Source organism: Taurulus bubalis (genome assembly GCF_910589615.1).
Source record: "Taurulus bubalis genome assembly, chromosome: 18".
Classification (NCBI taxonomy): Eukaryota; Metazoa; Chordata; class Actinopteri; order Perciformes; family Cottidae; genus Taurulus; species Taurulus bubalis.
This window is the reverse complement of record NC_136606.1, coordinates 6,779,284-6,793,204: the sequence shown is the minus strand read 5'-3', so window position 1 is coordinate 6,793,204 and position 13,921 is coordinate 6,779,284. Positions and strand designations below refer to the sequence as shown.

Genomic DNA, 13,921 nt, shown 5'->3' with positions numbered 1-13,921 from the left:
TGCTGCTGCAGTATCATCTATGGAGGGACGTGTGTGTTTAGCGTTATGCAATAAGGACGGCTTCAAACAGAATACAGGAAGAACCTGTCATATAACCGCGAATTGTACGAACGTATGATAGGTGTCGATATATAACTCCGTGTGATGTCATACACGTTATCACTATGGTTACATCACAGTTTTATTGTCAGGTGTATTATAAAATGTTACAGGTAATAATGAAGCATCTGTATAGTTATTTCCACTCAATAAATACATTATTACCGATTTATAAATTAAATCTGCGATTAATTTAAGTAGTGAAATGGACATTTTACTGCAGTCTCACGAGAAGGGGGCGGGTACATGTATGGTCACCGCCCCCTTTCGACCATATATGGTTTATCTGGTGGTTCGTCTTTCGCGTGCGGCTACATCCACCCGGCAAAATTGGACACGAGACATCGGTGTGCTCCCGGAGACCAGTAATACAGTATCAAGGTAAGAAATATATATATATATATATATGTACCGGGTCTGACAACTACGGGTGAAACGACGGATATACACCGTGTTATGTTAAAAATACAGAACTGGCTTGAAAAACCAACATGAACCGCCGTTTTAGCGGCTTTCAGAGGTTGTCGTGGCTAGTTTGGGGCCTTGCGTCACGTTAGCCGCTCAAGCCCGTCAGCTGTATTTAGCTAGCTACCGTTGTTAGCTAGGGAGCTAACGTTAACCTAGTCGGCGGCTAGTTTATCACATATGTTAAGATCGTTCCCCTTTAACGTGATATGACATTCTGTTTTATGAAGCCAAGGCAACTGTGTGTGTGCTGTCGTTGATTATTAATCTACTCCAAAGTGACAAATCGATCGTTAATGTTTAGCGGCATCCGCTACTGTTAGCTAGCTTCTAACAGTTTGGCTATCGGGCATACCCTCATGTAACGTGAGGGACCCAACGTGCAGGTGGGACTGGGAGGAATCAAAATGCCGGTCAGGGGTTCGCATTGTCACCAACCTCATCGCTTCTGAGGCTGTAATGTTACCGGCAACCGTGTTAATGTTCATCATCCCTTTTAAAGTCAGCTGTGGTTGAAGTTAACGTTACGCCCTGAGTTCAGTTACCGGCACATTTTATGACGTCGGTTTCTCCTAACGGCCCTTTCCGTAAGCTAATACCGTTAGCCGCTTTCACCCAGATTGATATACTTCTTTGAACCAGTCGGATATTATAAGTATTCCCCCACAAAAAAAAACTCTGGGTATGATATACATACAATTGCATTATATTAGTTAAATCCTATTAAATAAAAGTGTTAATCTATTTTTGTCTTCTCTTTTTTTTTCCCCCTTTTTTTCTGCTGTTGAATAGCCTTTCACAACCATGCCATCCGACTTAGCCAAGAAGAAGGCAGCGAAGAAGAAGGAGGCTGCCAAATCTCGCCAGCGTACCAAGAAAACTGATGAAGGCGAGGAGGGTGAACAACCAGAGACTCCTCAGACTAATGGCGCGCAGAGCAATGGTGAGAGGACTGATCTTTGAGTAAAGGGTATAGGCTTAATTGTGATTTACTCCGACTTGCATCATTCCTGAGATGTCCTGACTTAATTCTTGTTAATATGCTACTCTTTAACTTACCATTCTTTCAAATAGGTCCATGTCTAGTTTAAATGTAAGCAAAACGCTGACCAGGATTTTATTTTTTTTAGGTATTTCCTATTTGACAAAGGAGCTGGATGAATTTGAACTGGCAAAGACGGAGGCACGGGCAGTGACCGGTGTTCTGTCCTCCCACCCCAACAGCACTGATGTTCATGTCAGCAGCCTTGCGCTCACCTTCCATGGTCAAGAGCTGCTCTCAGACACAAGCCTGGAGCTCAACTCAGGCAGACGCTATGGTCTCATTGGCCTTAACGGCACAGGTAAAAAAAAATCCCTGGCACATGATTATATTAGTCAGTATCCTTTACATTTCCCACTACCTGATGATGATATTTTTTGACCGTTTGGGAACTTGGACTTTCTAAAACCTACATTCTTTCACTACAATTTTACATTTGCATATATACAGCAGTTCTATCAAGTTCTGGTGGGACAGGATGTATTTTTGAAGTTTCATACTATGTTGAGCAAAATTAAATTTCTATATATCGTCTAGGGAAATCCATGCTGTTGTCTGCCATCGGGCATCGTGAGATTCCCATTCCAGAGCACATCGATATTTACCACTTGACCAGAGAGATGTCCCCCAGCGAAAAGACTGCTCTGGAATGTGTCATGGAGGTGGATGAACAGAGGATCATGCTGGAGAAGGAGGCAGAGAGACTTGCCCATGAGGACTGTGAGTTAAATGTGATGTACCAAGCAATAACGGCAAAGGGGATATTTATTACTTTTTACAATTGTGGCTACATTGCTTGAAATTGAGAGTAAATGTCTTTCTTCCACCCCGGCATAGCTGAGTGCGAGAAGCTGATGGAACTGTATGAGCGTCTGGAGGAGTTAGATGCAGCCAAGGCAGAGGTGCGCGCTGCTCGTATTCTCCATGGTCTGGGTTTCACTCCTTCTATGCAGAACAAGAAACTCAAGGACTTCAGTGGAGGATGGAGGATGCGCGTTGCGCTGGCCAGGTACAAATACAGTGCTTTGTTGCACCATTCAGTGGCATGTGATGTATCCTTCTGTGTCTGCGCTACTATGCAGATGTTTTGGGCATTCTTGAGTAGCACTGCATCTTCTCTTTTGTTTTCATGGGTTGTAGATTGTCCTGAATAAAAATTAAAAAGCCAACTATGTAACATAGCCTTGCCTCCTAACTAAAACTTTAATTTACAAACCCATACCAGTCATGACTAACTTTTGTACATGCTTTATTCTGAGTTTGAGAACTATATAACTCACTTGGTCCCAAGTTCAACAAAATCTGGTGACCGGAGAACCGCTTTGTGCACAACATTCTCTTTTGTCTCTTTTACCAGAGAGTCAAATATTTGTTGTTAAATAAGGACATTCTCTAATCTGTGGAAGCAAATCTGTGGAAGCAAATAATTATATATATATATATATATATATATATATATATATATATATATATATATATATATATATATATATATATATATATATATATATATATATATATATATATTTATTTTAAAAAAAAAAAGGCAAACCACATGGAAGTGGAGTAGTTCATTAAACTTCCAGGTTTGTAATCTAGAAAAATAAGGATAATAGGAGTATGAAATTAAAGGTTAACGTATACAGGAAAGACTTCACAATGAAACATTTCCTGTAAATGAAATTGTAATGACTGTCTTTTATTTGTCCAGAGCCCTGTTCATCAAGCCCTTCATGCTGCTGCTGGATGAGCCCACTAACCACTTGGATCTGGATGCTTGTGTGTGGCTGGAGGAGGAGCTTAGTCAGTAAGTTCATCCCCTCCCTACTTCCTCAATTTATTAAAGTCAGTAACAGTTGATATGTGGTGCTCATCCTGCTTCTCGTTGTCAGGTTCAAGCGAATCCTTGTTCTCATCTCACACTCGCAAGACTTCCTGAATGGTGTGTGCACCAACATCATCCACCTGAATTTGAAAAAACTGAAATACTACACGGTAAGCACACTTGGCTGAAACCACTGAAGATGCCTTAAAGTAAAATGGAGACTATTGTGGCAAATGAAGATGGAGAGACAAGAATTCAGTTCAACATTTCTTTCAGAGCAGATTCCATAAGTCTGAATTGTATACCTCCCTTCACGTCACTTTCCACCAATCAGATTTTAGCAAGTTGACAGTGTTCTTTTCCAGGTCAAGTTGACTTCTTTGCCGGTCATTTAATGTCATTGACAAGTCCTGTTGTTTGTACAATCGATCTGACTGACATTCATTTACATTATAGCCCATTATTTTACCGGCTGTCTGCAAATCTCAGGTCACATATACACAGTGCTGTAAAGAAAAAACAGCCTCCGCATCCCTTGGGACATCTTAAAAATAATCCTAAATGAGTTTGGCTATATGTGACCTCATCACGCTAAAGCAAAAAAGGGGAAACATGTTGTAGGCGTTTACTAAGTATGTGTCTGTGTGCCACCCTTTTGAATGACTGTGCAAATCTATTTTTTGCTTTAAGGGTAACTATGACCAGTTTATGAAGACCAGAGAGGAGCTGGAGGAGAACCAAATGAAGCGGTTCAACTGGGAACAGGACCAGATCACACACATGAAGGTAAATGAGAGATGCCATGTGGTGGAATATTTTCACTGCACAGAATGAGTAGTTCAGAGCAGACTCTTCTGAAACGAGTCCAAATCCATAATGCGAACCCTCTTGACAAGTTTTCACCAATCTTTTAGATAAGAGCTTAAAGCAATTGTGCTGTATATAATTTCATATCATTAGGGTTTCAGTGACCACTGAAAGTCACAAAAGGCATTATCTGATGCTGGGAAGTTTGAAGAGGGAAACATTTTCCAGTAGTGTAGACTTTTATTTATTTCATTTTACTGCTGTTTACGTGTCACAAACGCTCATTATTCGTTTTGTCAGTAGCCACGTCAACACTTGTACTCATTGTTCTTTTTACATCCACCCACCCCTCTAGAATTACATTGCCAGGTTTGGTCACGGCTCTGCAAAGCTTGCACGACAGGCCCAGAGCAAAGAGAAGACACTGCAGAAGATGGTGGCCTCAGGCTTAACTGAAAAAGTCATGAGTGACAAGGTAATGTAATGATGTGGGTTATTGATGTGGTCAGGCTGGTTTGGAAACGTTCAATCGTAGGCTGTGTTTTTCAGAAACCTGTCCCAGTGTCACACATTTTGAGAGAACATGTATATTTTGGTGCTAATACCTGCCTCTTTCTGCCACAGACTGTGTCATTTTCCTTTCATCCCTGTGGGAAGATTCCTCCTCCTGTTATCATGGTTCAGAATGTGAGCTTCAGATACAGTGACGACACGGTGAGTACAGTTACTATTACAGCACGGACAGAGCTTTGTTCACTGATGTTGGAAACATTTCTCAGTCTCACCCTGTTAATGTTTCCTACAGCCGCACATATATAAAAACCTGGAGTTTGGTATTGACTTGGACACACGTGTGGCTCTGGTGGGGCCCAACGGAGCAGGAAAGTCCACACTGCTGAAGCTGCTGATGGGAGAGGTAGGCACCGTTGTTCCCCACACACACACTCCTGCAACAACTGTCAGGTGTCATTTGTATTAAAGTTCATTCTCCTTTTCTCTTCATAGCTCCTACCTACTGATGGCATGATCCGCAAAAATTCTCACGTCAAGATTGGCAGATATCACCAGGTAAAACCCTGAGGCTGTTGAAGGCACCTCCAAAACCCGTGTGTTTTTAAAAAGTAGTACGAGTGTCATCTATTTTTTTTTAAGTCCCAGTGAAACGGAAATTAAAGCGTCCTCTGTACTGTGGCATATTTACCAGTGACATGTTTTATTTGAGTTACAAGAGGGATTTTAAATCACATTATTGGTTGGTACTAGCTTTCCATAAGGTCACTTAAAATGTATTTACAGGAAGAAAAGGGAACTACATTTTTATATAAAAAATACGAAGGAAATTGTTTTTTGTAATTTTCTATACACTGTGCACAATATGACATGGGATGTTGTCTAAAGGGCATTTTTCCATTTCATCTATACATTAACAACCAGAGAACATTGCAGTGATCTTCAAAGGCTCCATCTGAGTCAGTGCAAAAATTAGGCTATGTATGTTTACTGTAAAACTAAATGTCTTCTGTGTATCTGCTCATGTTACAGCATCTGACAGAGACGCTGGAACTGGACCTGTCTCCTTTGGAGTACATGATGAAGTGTTACCCTGATATCAAAGAAAAAGAGGATATGCGGAAGATCATCGGTCGCTACGGGCTGACGGGAAAACAGCAGGTAGGATTGGGATTCTCTTCCAGATGATGCGATGTGCGAAATAACTTTTTTCGCCTGCACCGGTCTCTAAATTTTACAAAATTTCTTCCAGACCAGTCCGATCCGGAACTTGTCCGATGGTCAAAAGTGCCGGGTGTGTTTTGCCTGGCTGGCCTGGCAGAACCCTCACATGTTGTTCCTCGACGAGCCGACCAATCACTTGGACATCGAGACTATTGATGCGTTGGCAGAAGCCATCAATGAGTTTGAAGGCGGCACGATGCTAGTTAGCCACGACTTCAGGCTAATTCAACAGGTAAATAATTACCACGTGATTTGATTAATTCAACATTTTACTTCCTAAATTGCGCTGGATTTCAGTGTAATCTTCGTCTCTCTTTCTCCAGGTGGCTCAGGAGATCTGGGTGTGCGAGAATCAAACCATCACAAAGTGGAATAGGGACATCCTGGCATACAAAGAGCACTTGAAGGCCAAGCTCGAGAAGGCGAAAGCGCATGACATCTAAATAAACGACCACATTCTGAGCCACTCCTTTATCTTGTATCATGGATTTGACCTTCATGCTCCTGAGACGATGAGCAGGGTTTACATTGCAGGATATGTCATCATTACTAGAACTGAAACTCTCTTATGCATCTTATCGGACACGTCTCTTGTACATGTTGTACTGTATTTCCATCTCGGTTCGACAATGCCACTCAATCCAATCCTCTCCCCTCCCTTTCACCTCAGGCTGCACTCTGATTTGGCTGATTCACCTGAAGCATCTGAGTGTATTTTGGACGCATTCCATTGTGCTGTCTTCATAGAAACTTTTTTTATTTTTCCGAATGTTCTGTTTTAGCCCAACATGTATGCAGCAGCTTTTAGGTCATATTTTATGATATTTAAAAGTTGACTTTTGTTTTCTGTGTAAAAGAGCAGTTCTTAAACGGTTCCTTATTTAACAATGTAATGCAATAAAGGTTTGTCTGAATAAACAGAACATAAAAACAGCATATTTAGATTCCGAAGACTTTATTATTCATCTCACACTTAACGAATACAGTGCTCGTATCCAAAAATCAAAAGCCTTTAGGGAAAATAAACTATTTTACATCTGTAAACAAGAGGACAAAACTTGATGTGAGTAAAAGAAGTTGCTTTGGATTCTGGCTTGTGAGCCCCATGGCTGCATAGATCCTACTTCATCTTCAGTCTCTATACTGTACACTGCTGCTCATCCAGTCTTCCATGAAAATGGCTGTTGAAAAAGATAGTGGCATTTCTTGGCATAACTAATGATAAATGGTAATGCAACAGCCATTATATAATATCAACTGAACCCAATGCACTTAAAAAAAGTTTAACTGACTTGTGATTGGCATTAAACATCCATACAGGTGACATCACAAGTTGAGAGCGCTTCATTATGAGCTCTTACAGTAAAGCTGTGTTTGTCACAGGAAAAGTGTCAAAGAACAGTATGGCCAAACTGCTACCAGGACTAATATGTCCAGTTTCTCATGAAACTAATCTTTACCAACAAGGGACTTTTTAAAACATTCCACTTTATCACTCATCAACTTCTCTTCAAACCGGAAACATGATTTAACCACCTTATGAAACATTTCTTGTTTTAACTAATTGTAATAACCAGAAAAAAAATCAATGCCTACTTCGACCAAGTATGTAGCATAATCGAGCAGGAGGGTTAAAGTTTTCACTCATGAAATAAAAGCTTAAAATGAGAAACTGAGCAAATATGTCATGATGGCAATAACACTCTAGAATACTACTATTTTAATCAGCTTTCACAATTGGCATCTAGTGTTTTCTGCATGTACCGTACAATTAATAGTGCCCATTATTCGCGCAAGAAATTGGACCCAATTCTATTAAACATCCCATTTTGAAATGTATTCTAATAAATCCCACATCACGTGAATACAGCTAAAGATTAAATGTTAGATTTAAAACCAAATGACAGAATGTTTACTGGAAGACATTATCCAACTTCACATTCTTAAAAAAAAGATTTAGTTGAATTGACAATTTGTTATTTAGGTTTTCATTTGAAACAAATCAGGCCAATAGTCTACAGTCTGAAAATACATGCTGTGGTAAATGTTAAGTTGCCAACATTTAATATATTACTGCCAGTTGGCTCAAAAGTGTCAACAAGGAGAAACGCAGATAGTTCCAACCTATAAGGCTGCGCATAAAGCTTTGAGGTGGAGTTTTTCCAGAAACAAAAAGGGCTGCAGAGTATGCAAGTAAATACAGATTGATTCAATAATGTAAAAGTTATAATAATGGCCTAATTTCTAAACACCAGTCTCATTTAAGGTTTCAACTTGGTATCACGTGTGACTGACGGATGAGTTAGTGGCACTAGCTGTGGTTGAAACGGTGCAAACAGGAGCGTTTCAGTTCTCCAGATGGCCGCATGTTTGCGGGGATAGAAGGGGGGACCGCAGCAGGCGCGCTCAGGTGCAGTACGCACGGACCAGCCGACGGCGTCGATGCTCACTGGGCTTCCCACTCCTCATCCGAGACCTCATCGGGGGGAACGCTACGAGTGCTGCTGGCCCGAATGCTGCTGATGTTGGTGAAAGAGAGCAGGCTCGCGATACCCATCAGGCTCACCCCGGTGCCGTCCAGGTTCACCTGAGCCAGGTGCATGTTTTTCAAGAACTTCAGACCTGAGGGAAAAAAAACGTGGAAAGATGCACAGAGATTGTCAGCCGTGGGAGAAAAGATTGCATTTGTGTGCGGTGATGGGAGTCAGATGAAGAAAGGGTGATTTTAGAGTTAGACCTCACCGTGGTCGGTGATCCGTGTGCGGCTGAGATTAAGCTTCACAAGTTGATTGCAGCGGATCAGACCTCTCCTCACTACTGTGTCTCCCACCTGAGTGCTGGCTAACCCCAATACCTAAAAAACACAGGAATACAACATTATCATCAAAATATATCATGTATATTAAAACAAGATCATTTTAGACATTTTAACTCTAAATACTAATTCACTTGTCTGCCGGTCTCCATATTAGCAAATACTGAGAAAAAAATCCAGCTTCATAAATAAAAAAACAATATATTCAAAACTCATCTGTTCAAACTGGCATACACACTATAACTGGTCCCTGTGCACCTCACTTGTTTTTATGTTGATGCTCTGTTTTACTGTTGTTTATATCTTTTATGCTTATCTTTTACCCTGTATTATTTTATTGTAAGGCAACTTTGGGTGCCTTGAAAGGCGCCTCCAAATTGAATGTATTATTATTATTATTATTATTGCATGACAAATAATGACAAAAGGTTTTTTACACAACTTCTAACACTTTTCTGAGCCCCACATTGAAGTCTGGCTTATCAAAATTTTAGAGTAAGGGAACCCTAAATCAATGAGCGTTGTGTGATAGCAGAGTTCAATCTGCAGAGTGAGGAAAACATTAAACCAGTTGCAGGAGCCATTAGTTATGTCTGTATTACATGTTTGAATGTGGAGCCTATGGCAGGTTGACAGTGTGGCAGGTAGTTTATATATGGGGCACAGGTGCAGCTGACAGAGGTGATGATGCATGGGTGACGGGGAGATCGCATGGTTTTTACTGCAAACAAGACACTCCAGAGGCAGACCAGGAAACTAACACATAGCAAGTTGTATAGCCAGTTGTGAACTGTAATTAAATGGGAACCTCACCCAAATTTAGAAACGGTCTGGAATCTCTTTGTAAAAGAGAGTTTGGAACAGGATCTTCTTCTGTACCCAGCCGGAAATCAGTCACTATACCAGTGTTAAACGTGGCATCACTTAACCTAGGTTCATTATAACAAGAACTACGCTCGTGCTCGGTAGACAGTGAAATCACCTGGAGGTGCGGCAGACAGGTGATGAGTTCGGCCACTCCTCGGCTGGTGACTGCTGTTCGGTCCAAACAGAGCTCCTGCAGCTCCTGCAGGCCACGCAGCGAGGGAAGCCCTGCGTCCGTCACCTGTGTGTTGCTAAGTGACAGCTTCTTCAACCTACACAACGCACACGCAACACTCCGTTATTATCCCTGTTGGCGTCGCACCGAAACAACTGATGACCTGCATGTGAGGTAAAGTGTGGGAATGACCTCTTCATGGTGGAGAGCTGGCTGACTCCCTGGTCCGTGACTTGTGTGTAGTCAGTCAGGTCCAGCTCTAAGAGCAGAGACAGTTTAGAGAGGAATGACAACCCGCTGTCTGTCACCGAGTGGCGTCCGGGGAGGGTCAGCTGAGTCAACTTTAAACCTGTAAGGAAAGTACAAACCCTTATTTATTCATTTTATTCACCACAGTCTGTCTGCTCATTGTCTCATGTTCTACCTCGTGTTTCTTGTCATTTACGTACCTGAGATGATCTGCAGGGCGTGATCGCCATCCGCGACGGGGATTCCAGCCAAACTGAGGGACGTCAGGCCCGGGTGTGTGGCGAGGTGCTCCAGAGAGCCTTCGGTCACGCCTGTCCCATCCAGGTTGAGAGTCTGCAGGCTGGACAGCTCTGCCAACGCGGACACGTCAGTGACCTGGCAGAACAAGACCCACCGAGACAAAAGAAACGTCATGAGAAGACCGTAAAAATGATAAACCGGCGGCACGATTCACACTCCAGATGTGCCCGGTAGAGCCAAGGTACCTTCGTCTGCTTGATGCTGAGGAGCCTCAGTTGTGGCACACAGGTGGGCAGGACTACCAGTGTGGCTTCAGACACAGCCGTTTGGTTCAGGCTGAGCTGAGAGAGACAGGACGGAGCCGACCGGAGATATAATACCATCCCAGCGTCCGTGACTTTGGTGTGGTCCAGGGACAGGAAACACAGGCTCTTTAAACCTTGTAGACACAGAGAGAAGGACAATGTGTTCATGCTTGGCAATAACCATCAAAGCAAAACCCATTCAGCACAGAGCAGCTTATGTTGGGATCTGGCGTTCTTGCATGTAGTTGTATTTGCCTGTAAAGTGATGTTACATAATCCGTTAGATCCTCTCTGGTAACAATCTGAGCTGGAGCAGGAGAGTTCGTAGGAAGTCTAACCTGTGATGTGCTGCAGACAGGAGTCGGTCAGTTTGCTACAGGAGGCCAGGTTGAGGTACTGGAGTTTGACCAGGCTGGAAACGACAGACAGTCCAGAGTCTGGACAAATCACGTTTAGGAGATAAAAAAAAACAACAGCACATTAACCAAAAGTATTGCAGAAGTTAACATGGCAAAATTGATAACGGAAAAGCCCCAAAACTCCATCCTGAAATTAAAGTCCATACCAGTGATGAGAGGTGAGTTGACCAGACTCAGGTGCTTCAGGGCTGTGAAGGCCCGTAACTGCCGCAGGAGCTCATTGGTGGAGTAAGGGTAGCAGTTTAGGACAAACTTCTGCAATGGGCAGCCGAAGAAGAGCTCCAGGGTGCGCGGACGCAGGAGCCTCTCTCGGGACATGTGGTTGAGCAGCAGCTCCGCTAGCTCCGGGGTGAGGCATGCCAGACTGCTGCTGTACTGCATGCTGGGAGCTGAGGGTGTAGAGACACGGGGCCAAGAGCGACGGCGGTGAGTAAACAAAGCAATGAGGCGCGTTTTCCTGGAAAGAAAATCTGTGAGTGAATATTCTGTCTCACCGGTCATGAGGTGAACAGTTGCGCGGGTTGCCAAGGCACAAAGGGACGGCACGCTGGGTGCCCTGTAGGGTTTTTTAGGGGGTGATGGTTGTCCCTGGGAGGCACGGGGGTCTTCTTGCTGTGCAGCTCTTTGAAGACGCTCCACTGCAGCCAGACCTGCAGCCTCCCGACCTCCAGCATCCTCTGGCTCTGCTGGGTTCTCATGTGCAGCCTCCCTGAAAACCCACAAACACAACTGTCTTTTTAACCAATGTTTTAATGAACATCCACTATTCAATCATGCCAGCAATGTTTGGTCTGTGTAAACACAGGAAATCTTACTAAAAGACTGCATTTCATTTTCTCCGTCGTACAGGCCATTGCTGTAAGAGCACTAAGTTCAAGAACTACTAGATTATAAAAAGCAGGTTACTGTTGATACTTGAACTGGGATAGCAAAACAAGTAGTGCTGCATTTTATTATCACTTATTATTATTATCACTTCATCTGCAGCTTTCTCGATCACAGTTTCCCAGAGCCACAATATTCAACATACAAGTATATAATGTTGTTTAACCAACAATCTACAATTTAAAATGACAGAAATTGAACAAAAGCAGAAAATCCACACATTTGAGAAGCTAGAACAAGCAAATGTTTTGCATTTTTACTTAAAAAATGACTAACAATTATTTAATTATCCAAAAAGTTGCAAATTGATTTTCTGTCAACTAATTAAAATACAACAGAGCCCAACAATAAACTGTAACTGAACACCTTCAGAATGATTCATTATAACCAGCTGCAAAACACACGACACAGAAAAAGATCTATAATACATCAGTATTACAGTAGCACTGAAGTTTACAGTTCTTACGTTGGCGCCGCTCCGTCTAGACACCCACCTTAGTCGATTGCCTTGCTCTGGCCAGTGGTGCCTGGGCTCAAATTCTACACGAATCCTATTGTCCGGAAAGAAAGGCAGCCGCGGCATTCCTTTGAGAAAAAACAAAAGTAACAATTGTAGTCCCGAACATCCAAACCAGCTGATAAAAGTCACAACAACCCCAGACACAGGGAGCAGTACCGTTAAGCATGTAAGGTGGCTCTTCCTCTTCTCCTTGTTCCTCATCCACTTCTATGCCCACAGCCTCCTCAGCATTCCCAGAAACCATCTTCTTGCCTCGGCCTGTGGAACAGCACCAGGAATGTCATACAATGACGAGCAGCTATTTAAATAACAGTTTTAATAATATTCAACACTGTGATCCACAGTTGGGAGCATTTTCACGGCTTGAATTGACATACAACTCTCCATAGAAACATGTGCTTCATTAATAATAAAAAGGGGAAGCCTCTGTACATGAAAATGTAAGAAGTTAACTACGAATCCCAAAGGGCATTTTGGCAATAATCCAACCACTGACTTGGGAGTTCTTGCGAATGGAAGCAAACAATTATATTTATATATCTATGTTGAGTGACATTGAGGACATTATTCAAACTAAAATTGGAATTCAGCCAGAAGCTCTTCCCTCCAAAATAATGTGTACATGCTACTCCAGTAGTACTGTACACAACAAATACACTTTGATGAATTTGTGAAGTAGGGCATCAAATCAGCTTAAAATGTGCTTGAATATAAAAGGAGTTTTTTTTTTTACACAGTATTTAATACCTACCCCAGAAGTGAGACGGCCCAGTCAGAGAAGGACCAACTCCAGGAATCCCTGCGTAATTCACGGCCTCTTCCCACAACTGGTTGGGTAGCGGAGGAGGGAGAACCAGGTCCGGTCCTCCCGCCCCCTCCAGGACCGGGACCTGTGGCTGAGGACACACATCACAAGCAGAGGGCACGTTGTGTTCCACCGGTTGTGGGTCGGCAGGACTCGGTGGATCCTGAGGGGTCTCAGGAGGAGTGGTCTGAATACACAGTGCAGCGTTGGGAGTGAGGCCGAGAGAGTGCAGCGAACAAGCAAGCTCTGCCTCCCCTAAGCGTTTCCGTGGGAAACCCTGGAGGAGAGAAAAGGCGGGTAGGGATGGGTGACGCCCGGCAATGTGCTCCACGACGCTGCGCAGAGGAGCATCGGCTGGGAAGCGCTCACGCATGGACTCACCGGATGGGAGCCGAATCTGCAGCAAAAAAATGTAAATACACAAGGTTTAAACAACTGCAATTTGACTGCATCCACATCATACGTGCATACAAATGAAAACAAATATCCATAGCCTCACCATTAGGACGCAGTTGTTATCCACATTAGTCACAATCTGTCCGCCAAGCTTCTGCCCTTGACCACTGGGAGGAGACGTTTCTGTGGCAGCGCTGGTCTGGTTCTTCTGCTGCAAACGACTCCGATCCTCAGCGATCCGCTTCAACACAGACTCACGCTCCTGGCAGACAGAAC

The 13,921-nt window shown here is 43.0% G+C and overlaps 1 protein-coding gene across 1 annotated transcript; it reads left to right on the top strand.

The window, feature by feature from the left end:
• The first annotated feature begins 437 nt into the window (after positions 1-437).
• abcf2b (ATP-binding cassette, sub-family F (GCN20), member 2b) lies at positions 438-8,470 on the top strand. Its single transcript, XM_079233931.1, has 15 exons — positions 438-480; positions 1,357-1,507; positions 1,695-1,907; positions 2,144-2,326; positions 2,444-2,615; positions 3,318-3,413; positions 3,499-3,601; positions 4,122-4,217; positions 4,594-4,713; positions 4,863-4,952; positions 5,044-5,154; positions 5,244-5,306; positions 5,781-5,909; positions 6,001-6,204; positions 6,296-8,470. Exons 2-15 carry the CDS (start codon positions 1,369-1,371, stop codon positions 6,413-6,415), a joined length of 1,839 nt encoding a protein of 612 aa, XP_079090057.1. The 5' UTR covers positions 438-480; positions 1,357-1,368; the 3' UTR covers positions 6,416-8,470.
• Positions 8,471-13,921: the final 5,451 nt, after the last annotated feature.

What these genes read in the sequence shown, in the direction of transcription:
- abcf2b (XM_079233931.1), top strand. Translation starts at nt 1,369, where the DNA reads ATGCCATCCGACTTAGCCAAGAAGAAGGCAGCGAAGAAGAAGGAGGCT. An exon ending in GAGACTTGCCCATGAGGACT is followed by an intron (nt 2,327 to 2,443) that starts GTGAGTTAAATG and finishes ACCCCGGCATAG; the next exon opens with CTGAGTGCGAGAAGCTGATG. An exon ending in AGATTGGCAGATATCACCAG is followed by an intron (nt 5,307 to 5,780) that starts GTAAAACCCTGA and finishes CTCATGTTACAG; the next exon opens with CATCTGACAGAGACGCTGGA.